Source organism: Dermacentor albipictus, chromosome 3, assembly GCF_038994185.2.
Source record: "Dermacentor albipictus isolate Rhodes 1998 colony chromosome 3, USDA_Dalb.pri_finalv2, whole genome shotgun sequence".
In the NCBI taxonomy this organism is placed as follows: domain Eukaryota; kingdom Metazoa; phylum Arthropoda; class Arachnida; order Ixodida; family Ixodidae; genus Dermacentor; species Dermacentor albipictus.
The window spans coordinates 85267886-85280322 of NC_091823.1; the positions used below are offsets into that span (position 1 = coordinate 85267886).

At 41.2% G+C, this 12437-nt stretch overlaps 1 protein-coding gene across 2 annotated transcripts in view; it reads right to left on the reverse strand.

Annotated features, from left to right (window-relative positions):
- LOC139057445 (phosphatidylserine synthase-like) overlaps positions 1-12437 on the reverse strand; it is a 29856-nt gene that overhangs the window by 13575 nt on the left and 3844 nt on the right. For both annotated transcript variants that reach the window (XM_070535741.1, XM_070535740.1), the window contains 6 exons: positions 11244-11335; positions 8668-8712; positions 7480-7601; positions 6010-6168; positions 2750-2901; positions 889-948 (listed from right to left, as the gene is read on the reverse strand). In XM_070535741.1, coding sequence (XP_070391842.1) covers positions 889-948; positions 2750-2901; positions 6010-6168; positions 7480-7601; positions 8668-8712; positions 11244-11335 — 630 coding nt within the window. The remainder of the gene's footprint in view (positions 1-888; positions 949-2749; positions 2902-6009; positions 6169-7479; positions 7602-8667; positions 8713-11243; positions 11336-12437) is intronic.

Below are 12437 nucleotides of genomic sequence, written 5' to 3' on the forward strand. Positions count from 1 at the left end.
TATGCCTCCGCCAGATGCCTGGGAGTTTTTCGAGACAGAAAGAGTGGCTACTGGAAGCAGGCTACTCTATCCACATACTTTTATCAGTAACAGAAAATGCGGTGAAAAAACTAGGTGAACCGGGTGGTAAGCACGAGCGCAGCCACGAAAGGAGAAAGAAGGTGGTTGTACTGTACACGCATGGGATATCACATGGTTTAAAGTAGGTGGCCCAAAAAGTGGAAGTGAACATTGTATTTTCAGCTTCACAAAAGTTATCAAGCATATGTAAGGCCACTGATCCGATGAGAAAGATGCGCCAAGGATGCGCGAAGAACCATTGGCCGCCGTTTGTGCAGTGCGTGCAAGGTGTCGCATATTGCTTCCCTATCTTTTGCGGCAAAGTGTACATAGGGCAGACAGGCAGATGCCTCAATGACAAGCTAAGGGAACACAAGCAAAAATTGAACTGTTATCAAGATAGACATGTCTCCATGCATTGTGATGATTGCAGTTGTAAACCACTGCTTAAGGATTGTGTAGTTGTGTTTAAAAATAAAGGTAAAGATACGAGGGAAATTGTAGAAGCAAGCTTGATTGATTGCAAAAGAAGGTGCTAACTGCGTCAGCGCTCTGTCGATTACTCTAAGCAGAAAGGAAACTGCCTATCTGGAAAATGTCTACTATTATTGTTATTATCATCATCAGCAGCAGCATCACTATTATTATTATTATTATTATTATTATTATTATTATTATTATTATTATTATATGAAATGAACCAACTAGCCCAAAAATCTGCACTCCTGGATTACATTCTTTCTACTATCATTTGATTGTGTGAGTGCACTTTCATGCATAAAAACAACAGCAATACATATCTAATGAGTAGTGTTGCTAGAAACAAACCTGGCAGGTGTAAACTGCAGTAGCGCTCTCCGAATCTTTCCCGTTGTAGTTTGAATGTTCCTGCAATTATAAAACAAAAGTAACACTGAGCATCAAGCTGTATTTGATCTCTCCAGTAACCTCATTTCATGAACAACAGTGACAGCAAAGATGCAGGAGCAAAAAGGAAAATGATAGAGTGATGGACCGAGCGTATTGAGTGGCAGCTGCATGGCCAGTATTTGTCCAATATTCCAATATGCATACCTGCCAACTCTTCCGAATTTTTCGTGAATTCAAGTCTCATTGTACGATATTAGAGATGTTACGTCAAGTATTACGAAAAAATTACGGGGTCTCTTAAGATCTCTCTTAAGAGGTGAACGGCGAAAGCCTACTCTTCCTCCTCTTATCTTTCGCCTCTTTCTCTCCTTTCTTTTAGTCATTACTGCTCACTACTAAGCATTTTAGTCATTTGTAATCAATTGTGATCATTACAAGCCGTCGTTAGACATGTTGGTCATATTATAGCCATTACAAGTCATTACTGGTCATTAATAAGATTTCTAGTCATGTCAAACTGTCATTACAAGTTGACGTTAGACATATTGGTCATATTGTAGTCATTACAAGTCATTTCAGTCATTATTAGCCATTACTACTCACTAGTAAGAATTTTTAGTCATTTGTAATCAACTGTGGTCATTACAAGCCATCGTTACACATACTGGTCATTTCAGTCATTAGTAGTCATTATTAACCTCTGCCAACCTCTATTATAACGTTATCACTCACTAACTCACTATCAATCATTTTTCGTTCTTTAATCTGTCTTCATATGGCTTGATGACGCTTCAGCGGACACTCCGGTGGTCAAGTCTGCCGACAAAAACTTCACCATGAGCCTAGAAAGGCTCCCGCCTTAAAACAATTCCATTATCGAAAAAGTTTTAAAGGTGTTACAAGGTGGGCCAGCACATGATTGCAAAAAAACCGCATTCCAGGAAAGAGATTGAGATGGTATTTGGGCCACCCTCTTGTGGTAATGCAATGCACAATATACCAGAGAGGTACACCCATGAGAAAAGGTATATGCACCACAGGATTGCCGAAAAAACAGAATTTCTTCGTAATTAACATGCATAAACGGAAACTGACGAGTGCACTAGAGAATTCGTAATGCTGAGTTTGGACTGCAGTCTTTCATTTCAAGTTGCATTCCCAGACAGAGGTCTAAATGAGTTTTTTCGCGCAATCCTAGATCCGTATACTTTTCCTCACGGGTATACATGCTTTGAGCAAACTTATCCAGAATAATTGCTAAAGCAGGCGAAATTGGCAACAGCAAAGTTATTGAAAAACAAAACAACATGTTGCTTGTCAGTTTCTGCAGCTTCAACTTTACTGCTGCTTGTCTGCTGTATCTAAAGGCAAACCATAGTTAATAAAGTACAGATGTATTCCACAAAACGTCCATGCTCAGGGCAAAGTCTGAAAAAATATGCATTCTTTTTCTTCCTCCAAGTCCTGTACATGAAATTTATATGAATTTTTAAGTTCACAGGTTAGCCAGTATGAATATAGGTCACTTGCAGAAAATGATCCCATAGACATGCTAATGTGAAAGTGAATACTAGTGTACTAGTTGTTTTTTACTTATACAATGCAGCTTACATGTAAAATCAAAGGTTCTAGCTAATTTTACTTTCATAAGTGCATCATTCTAAACATTAAAAACTAAATGCTCTATGGTCTGGTCACCTTATAAATTACACAATTCCTCAACACAGCAGAGTTGCAGCACAAGCCCTTTATGACGACGTGACATGCTTATACAAGCTGCAGAGCAAAAAGCACAAAAGCACCACGTTAAGTGACTCACTTAATGCTTTCCCATTTGTAGGTGCGCATTTCAAGCTTCTCACAGATGCGCATGCCAAACCAGATGCCCAAACCATTGCACAAAAGCACATCCAGCACAATGGCATCCCACCAGCACTCCTTGAAGTTGGGCAGCAGGTGTGCGAAAGCCATCTGTTGGCCAGAAACAAGAGGAATGGTTTGTCACCGTCATCCTTATTACGAGACCATGAAAAAAAAGGCAACAGGCAATCAGCATTAATGCAATCAATGTTTAAAATGTTCCCAAAGTTTTGTGCCCAAACGCTACATGTTGGTTCTACAGGACCCCCACAGTCCAATGTTCCCAGATGTCTGGGGTTTTTTAGCATGCACCAGAATTTCTGCAAATGGAAATTTTTGTGCTCCAAACTAGATGCCACTCTCTAAAGTTGGGGGTCAAACCGATCAAGCCATCACATAAGAAAAAAACTGCAGCACTCTTCCTTTGTATTCTCTGATACACTTAACGGTTTGGGAAGGCCTCAGTTATTTTCCATACACATGCACAGTGCACTTCTGTTAAGCTGAACTACTGAAAATCTGAGCTACCCAAATGTTCATACTGCTAGTGCCTGCTGGCAGCATTCAACCACTGTCATGAGCACTATATTATAGTGTCCTTGAAGTTCCACAATTGCTTGATGATAATGGCTCAAAAGCAATAAGCACGTGCCACAACTTTCTAGACATGTTTAAGATGCTGCTCTTAAAATCAAAATGTTTACATCATAAGGCCTATTTGTAATGACCTTGCAAGGCTTTGCATCATTACAATTTTTATTGATTAAAATGCTACTGATATGGACATTCCACCGGCAGCCATAAGAAACATTAATAATTTAAAACACTTAATTGCCCCTATAAAGCAATAACAATGCCAGCAGCTAGGAAATACTAACATAAATGAAGAAAAGTTAATGAGCAAGTCGGTGGGACAGCATGGACAGCTATTACTGACTGATGTTTTATACTGTTGGTGAGGTAAAACAAGACAGACGTCGATGCCTGGTGTCCACAAATCATATTTTAACAGGGCAGCTGGCCTTTGACCTTCCAACCACCAGCTGCTTGGCTCACGCACCATCAGTGTGTTAGGCGTGTTGTCTTTTTTTTGGTCGGATCACTGTGGCCCATAGTAGTGCGCTAATATACTGAGAATTCCATGAATAGGCATGCCACGTGGCTCATTCATGCTAAAATTTTGCATTGGTAGCATTTTGCAATGAATTTCATTTAATATTATATTTGCGGGCATTACTTGACTGTTTTGTCCACAATAAACTCTAAGTGTATATTGTCCGCAGTGACACCTGTCATAAGATGCCAATTCTACTGCAACAAAACAATGGCGCCATCTATGATGGCTACTGTGAAACATGGTTCAGGTTTATTGTGGATAAAACAGGGGAGGGGCAAGCAATGCCCAAAAATTGTATTAAACTAAACCCACCGCAATATGTTAGGAAAATTTCAGCATAAGTGAGTAAGCAGTTTAACTGGAAGAGTAATGTATAGTGTACGAATGACTATCTTATATAATGAACGAGAAGAAAGGGGGTTAACCGAGGGGTGCGATATTTATTAATTATAGCATAGGAAGCCAGCAAACAGACACCAAGTACAGCACAGGGGAAATTACTTTTACTTACTAATTGAATTAACGAAATGATAAATTAATGGAAATATAAGTGGATAAAGAAAACTTGCTGCAGGTGGGGAACAATCCCACATCTTCGCATTATGCGTGCGATGCTCAACCAATTGAGCGACCGCGGCGCCGTTCTTCCATCCACTTTCTGGGGTATTTATGTATTACTACTAGAACTAACCCTGGGAGTGTTAGCCAGCGCCACCACTCACAAACCTTGGTTGTGGATGTGGAACATCTTTGAGCATCGCACGCGCAATGCGAAGATGTGGGTTTGTTCCCCACCTGCGGCAAGTTGTTTTTCTATCTTCTTATATTTCCATTAATTTATCATTTCTTTAATTTAATTAGTAAGTAAAAGTAATTTCCCCTGTGCTGTAATTGATGTCTCCATTTGCTGGCTTCTTACGTTATCTTATATAATGAAGTATATATAAAATCTGTTTGCTCGTATTTCCTTTCAATGGGGTATTCTGTCATTATAACGAAATCAACAATATAAAATCCAACACAGTTTGGTTATAGTGAAGCAAATCATCGTTTGCACATGCCTCAAAATACATATTCTGGTAGCAAAAATTTTGAGCAGTCAACAGCGTGTTCATTTGGGCTAGTTGGTAGATCATGTAAGAAGCAGCTTTGAATGTCAAAGAACCACAGGACATAGCACGGACACAGTGCTCTGCTATGTTGTTTAAAGCTGCTTCTTTCAAATCATCACCAACCCCTAATACCTTTGTATAATGGCAACAAAACTTTTGGATGCAGCACAGCGTTTTCATTATTAACCGCAAATGTGATGCTACAAACAATGCAGACATGAACAAAGTTGCCGCCATATCGACTGGTATGAAATCATTACTTTGATTGCTGGCTCCCAACAAAGCAGTGCTGGTTCGGCCTAGCAGCCTTACAAGTGCAGCCAGCAGAGTGGCTGATGACAAGCCTTCACGGGAAGTTCACTGCCAATACATTCGCACTCATAGACCTTATCGGCAATCAAGCACAAGATTAGATGTGCAGGCTAAACTAGCAGTAGTAGCAGCAGAGTACGGATCCACATGCAGTCCCCTCCTTGTTTGAAACGTATCTCAGCAACGTACAGCATTTTGGCCAGCAGCACGGCTTGGTTGGACTGCTGTTGGCAAGCCAAAGTGCCGATCCCGCACTATAACACCGATCACATGATGATGGTCGCGTATTTGCAGCGATGCAGCGCTTGTGTATGCAATTTAGTGTTGTTCTCCCTCTCCGTATTGGCATGACAAGATGTCAGTGGGTCATCAAAATCCACAGACCCTTTGCTGGCCTGTCGGAGGCACCCCAGTTGCATTTCTGTTGCATAGATCTGATCACGGTTATCTTTTCTGTCGATATCTATGTGTATGTTTATAAACAAATCCCCGATACAACAAAGGCACTTTTGTGTACGGCATGACATCATCATTATGAGGTTCGACCGTAATGTGCATTCCAATTTTTTAAACACTTGGTGCTGAAGGACTTTAAACAAGAGACCTGCGCTTCTAAGTGTTAATCACAAGCAAGAATATGTAGGCAAGACAGCACGAAAAACAGCCAATAGCTCTCACCTCTGTGATCTCCCAAGTCACGCTTATTGTCCAGCATATGCCATAGTGCCGCACCAGTATGGCCTTCATGGCCCAGCCAAAGAAGTGTCCAAAGGCAAACACATCCATATGGGCCCACAACTTCTCCAGCGTGATGTCTGAGCAGTTCACACCATACTCCTAGACACATTTGCACAACACAGAAAATGGGTGACATAAAAAAAATTACACAAGAAGCCATCTCGGGATGACTTTCGATTTTAATGCAATTAGCATTTAAGCAATGTAGTTACACACTGTATTGATATCGCTGAAACACGTCATGTATGAGGTGTGTACGCAGCTGGGCTCCTCTTTCGAGCTTTCCACTGGGCATGCCGTGCCATCTAGCAATGGAACCACAAAGTCTGCACATGGTGCGTGCTTGAATATGTATTCAGACAAGATTGTCTGAATATATATACATATATGACATGAATTCGATTCTACACAGCATCACAGAAATGTGAAAGGATCTTCCTCTCCCTTCCCTCCCCCCCTACCCATTTAAGAGCAGCACATACCCAGTGGCATATGGTGACCAAAGTCGGTGTGAGAGGTTCACTGAAGAGCGGCACATCATATCCAGTGACTCAAGTTTGCATAAAAGAAGTTAGATACAGACAAACCTACATATGGTCAACTGAACAAAGTTCCCAAAGAATGCTAACCACCTTCAAACAATGAACTGTCAGCCAGCTTACCATGCATACGATATGTGGGCCCCAGCGAGCCAAGATGTAGGCAAAAAATAAATAATAAGGTTCTGCTGGAGCAAAACATTTGCTTCTGTTTTGCTTGAGGTTTGCAACATGTTTCTATGGCTTGTTGGTTAAACTTGTCGCTATGATTAGTTACAGTAACCTCACGTGTAGCCCAATGCCAAGCAAGGCAACTGCTTCCACCACTGGCATTGGCATTGTGGTTCTGCTTCAATGGTCCCTTGTACATTTCTTGCTTTCTCTTTTGTTCAGTCTTCTTTCTACGTTTTTTATTTTCCTTCTGTCCTTCCATTTCTTTTTTTTTTTTGCAGATCGGCTTTAAACAATGTATGTATGCCCTTCTTGTTCACACTGTTGTTGTACTTAATTGTTTATTACAAGATGGCCATGCTTGTTTGCTTCTATTAAAATGACTTTTAGGTCCCATTACCTTCTGTTAATACCCCTTTGGAATCGCTTGTACTGCGATGGTGTCGTTCATAAAATTGAAACATACAAGCCAGTTTGCAATAACCAAAACAATAGGTTGAAAGAAATACACTTGAACTGCAGGCAGGTTGCTGCTGTGCAACAAATGAAACCATTCATGTTTCAGCATTGCATGAGCTTGGCTACAACAATCAAGCACTGGGCAACCACAATGCAACTTTCCCTGACAAAGTGATAACCAAACATTGACATGTTTGAACATCAAAATTGGAAAAGCTTATTATATGCAGTGCTGTCTCACCTTCTCCAAGTCTATGGAGAAATTCTGCAGCTTTGGGTAGAACCAGTACATGACATTCTTGATTGTAGTGTAGTTTTGGAAAAGCAGGAACAGGAGGCCCATAAGGTAGAGCACACTCAGGCCTGTGAAAGATTACAAGCAACACAGGTCGCTGTGACCCTGCTGGGCTTGTACACAGCATATTAATTACAAAGCAGCCTAGCCTTGCAAGATAGCATCAATCTACAAGGTTACGCAGGCTCCCCAAACAGTCACTGATGTTTACTACAATAGAGCACAAAATCTAACAAGGAGAAGGTAGATCAGAGGAAAAATGTAACATGATATGGCACCATGTAAGGCATACACTGGAAGCAGTAAGGTGCCATTTCAGGAATGCTCTTCCTTAGAAATTAAAAGTATAAGTTAGGAGTAGCGTTACAACTTCACTGTTCTTTTCAGTGTGGCCATCTACTGGCATCTGTGGCCTTGCTTGATGCACTGAACAACAAATGGACCTACCATCTTAATATTTTCTCTTTCCCTTTTCCTGCAATGACAACTATTACATATTAGTACTTCCCCCCCTTCTAATGACACTCTGTCTGTCTTTTTTCCCTTCTCTTTTATGTAGTAGTAGTAGTAGTAGTAGTAGTAGTAGTAGTAGTAGTAGTAGTAGTAGTAGTAGTAGTAGTAGTAGTAGTAGTAGTAGTAGTAGTAATTCACAGTTTACATTAAAGGAAATAAACAAAAGGAAAGTAAATTGCTGCTGACTGTGCTGTGACTGTCTAGCTACATCTGGTGATTTAGCTAGAATAGACACTGGATCAAGCGTAAAATATGAAGTTTTCACCCTTGCCATCGTCATTGACTATGTTAGTTCTACAACAGGGAGAAGGCTCATCCTAACAAGTCTCCATTTACCCCTCTCCTGGGCCAGCCAACTCCATCCATGGTTAAGATTGCCAAATATTATTACTCCATTTAATTGTCTGCTGCCTACGACTGCACTTCCCTCCATACCAATTTTTTTCTACTGCTCTAACAGATGACTGGTTATTAGTTCTATGCATCACATGACACACCCGACTCAAAGAAAAAAAGACCGCTAACAGTGTTGAAGTGCAATTGATCTTGTCAGGCCATCCTTCAAACATTTGGTGGCTCTCACAAAAAATGAGAATGGTGGCTAAAATCAAGGTGGCTTACCAAAGACTATCCTCCACAAAGCTGGGTGTGGTCGAATGAAGGGACCTGTAAATATAGACAAAAGCAAGGGCATTTAGTCTTTTATGCGAAGCATATTACGAGGGCTCAACCCAGCTCCTCAGGCGCGGCGGTGACCATGAAATCACGTGACACCGTGACGTCACGACAGAGGAGAAGTGGCTTTGGCTCAACTCTTGCAAGACGGGCTGGGTGGGAATCGAACCAGGGTCTCCGGAGTGTGGGACGGAGACGCTACCACTGAGCCACGAGTACAACGCTTCAAAGCGGTACAAAAGCGCCTCTAGTGAATGCGGTGTTGCCTTAGAAACGCGCTGTTTCTAAGGCGTGCGTCTCTTGCTCAGGCGCACATTTCGTTGCCGCGCCGAACGCTGCTTTGCTCGACGCTCACCGCGTCCAATGCGGGGCGCGTAGTCGCTGCCCTGTAGCCCATTGTCTTACACCCCTTGGCGGGTCGACGGGAACGCTGTCGCGTTCCACTCTTGAAGGCGAAGAAGTAATGCATGAGTTGTTTCTTCGTCTAGCCGAACCAAATATAGCCAAGCAACAGCAGTTCACCAGGCTAAACAGTGGTTCAACAACTAAAATAAAGGCTAGTATGCTTCGCATCCTGGGCTTAACCTTACCTAAGCCACAGCCATTTTTTAATTTCCATTGCACACACGTTTTTAAAGTACATGAGCATATGAAGTTTAACTTCACAAGCAGTGAATCCTAGAAACAATTACTAATACAGAAAAAAATCATTTGTATGCCCTACAGCTGAAGTACTGAAAGGTGCACTGAATGCCAGTAAAACAGACCACAACACAAAATTAAATTCTTGCAAGCCTAGCCCCAGAAAATATTCAAATTAAGCAAAAAGTTTTCAATCTACAAACTCGTAATCTCCTCCTCAACAGGTAAACCTGAAGCTCACGGAGGTTTCCTTACTAAGAGCGGGAAGAGCACCCTGTTCCAGCATTTAACAATGCTAACAGACATACAATTATGGGCCCCTAGAATAGCAGTAAAACTTGTGGAACAAATTCCAGCAGCAACTGTCAAAAATAATTTGCAAGGTCACTGATAGCTTTCTGTTATCCTACTGCATTTTTTTGTGTGGAAAGGATGTGGCCTGGTGCTCTGCTTCCTTCTATGTGCGTGAAATCATCATCTGCACTAACCAATCATGCGCTTCCCACTCTCCTCCTCATCTACTCATGCACTTCCTTCACCCTGTACTCTCCCCCGCACCTGAACTTCCACTCCACTATTTACTTTCCTCCTCCCCACTCTTGTTACCCTTTAATAACAAGTTAGATCAACATATGCAAAACATAAAAACCAGGGGAAGTAGCTAAAGAAAGCTATTGCTTTAATCAAGGTAGCAAAACGTTGTGTACGTGGTAAGGGCTGAAGTAGTTTAATTAATGTGTCTGTTGGTTTACACAGACCTTGATGCACACACTTCATGCTCTCAACCAATGATCAGTGCAGATGCATGATCATTAGGCCATATTCTCAAACAACCATTGTTTAAGTTGAAACAATTAGCTTTTAAGTGCCAACAAAGGGAGTGCGCCATCTGTCATGATCACTATGACGTTTTGCATAAGGTGTCAAGCATTGGAAGCTTAAAATAAAATGTGGCGCTCAAGATTCCAAGAAAAATAGCATTAAACAAAGCATTTCCTTCTATAATACCTCAACAAAGCATGATCCTTATCACGTGGAACACGTGAGAACTTTCACAATGGCCAGTGAGCACACACAACTTGCATGCAAAGTAGTTATCTCATGCACCTATATCAATTGTTTTATCCTCCATGCTATGAAGAATAGCTGCAATAAGTACAAAGGCACACACTGCAACAAGCCTTCACAAAAGGTAGACAGTTTTAAGGACAGTGAGAGAACGCCATGAATGATCAAGAATGCATTTTTCAGGAGAATGCTTGTATTACATTGAAAAATGCTGCAAACTGAGTCATTACATGAGGAGCAGAGGCAGAGTCCATTTTACATAATTGATCACAGACCATGTGAAATCTGTTATTAAGACAACAAACATTTTATCATGAAACAAATACAAATATAAATCAACAGCATTCTGCTTACTCATAAAATATATATGCAATCATTTTCTGCTGAGTTTAATTTAAATGTGGCTTAACACATTCACTGCAGCAGCACTTTTCAAAGTCTTGATTCCTGTGTGTCATGACCCACTGGTGGGTCACTTGTGATATGCGACTGGTGCGTTGTGACCCCCCCCCCCGGTGAGCCACCAGGGAGTTATGCTCCATTAAAACGTCCTGAAAGTGTAGGGAGATGGCACCACGATGCATCAGATAAGAAGCAACAAGAATTTTTTTTTACTTCTTCATTGATTTCTATGTTTGCACCTCGCAAGAAAGCCCAGCACAGCCGCACAGGAAGAATAAATGTCGTGACCCACATGTGGCCCACGTATAAGGGACCAAGGTCCCAATGTACCACTCACAACTTTACAAATTAGCAACAGTGCCCATTCAGATGGCTCCAAAGGCTCTCCCAAGTTTGTCGGTCACCCTTACCATTTGGGAAGGCGAGGACACTGATGATGAGGAAGAAAAATGCTACGCAGCAGATGCCACTCCACATATTCTGTTCCAGATTTGCATCATCTCTGCGAAACGTAAAACAAAGACAGAATAAGCGCCTAAATTTCACATCTCTTTGCTACGCCACCAAGAGGGATAAAAAGCTAGTATGCCAAAAACTGCATTACGGCGTCCGAATAGGAAGAGAGTTGCTATATACATTGGTAAGGATTGTTGGTGGGCTAGCTGGTTCTGATTCATAATGAAAGAATAACAGCACGAGAAAACAAGGACGAGAAGGTGACACACACATGTGCTGATTTACAACTACTTTTGCTTTTGGAAGTGTACAAAATATGTAGCATACACATGACTATATGCAGTCATGTGTATGCTATATATATATTTCGTACACTTCCACAAACAGAAGTAGTTGTAAGTCAGCACACGTGTGTGTCACCTTCTCATCCTTGTCTTCTCGTGCTGTTATTCATTCACTATGCCCTCTACAGGCGCAGAGCTGTCCCTTATGAGAAGCAATGTCCACAAAGCAGTAAAATGGTTCCACCAGTAGGTTTGAAGTAAGAAAAACTGATACCACTGGCAGGAATAGCGGTGATAAGTTAGTTTTATAGGCACTAGCAAAAATTTAACGCAGCATGTGAAACGGCACAGGCTTGTGTGATCAAACAAATACTTGATGAAAAGAATGAAAAATGAGCTCTTGGTACATCTCACATATCATATAAGCAGAGCATACTTTAGATAGAATAAATGAAGTATTCTGCCCTGGGTAAAAATAAGGACAAAGATAAGGACAAGAAAGACAGCAGACTTCAGCAATTCCTTCAGCTCTATACTCATTTACTGCGACAGCAGCATTATTTCAGTGAGAAGACCACCATCTTAATTTTGCTTGCCTGCTTTTTCCTTAATTAATGATGCTCACCCACAACCGGGGACTGGAGAAGAAGCCAGCAGTTATTGGGTGGTTTATTGGAGGGTGGGCTGTGGTCGTATAAGAATGTATTAATTTTAAGTAAGCATTTGAAGAAGTTTAAATGACATATAATATTTAAATTATATTTACAAATTTTGTGATATTATAGAAAAAGATGTCTGAATTAGATAAATAAGTTGCGACTATCTTCTTTGCGGTGTTTGCAGCGTCCTTTCCTTATGGCATAG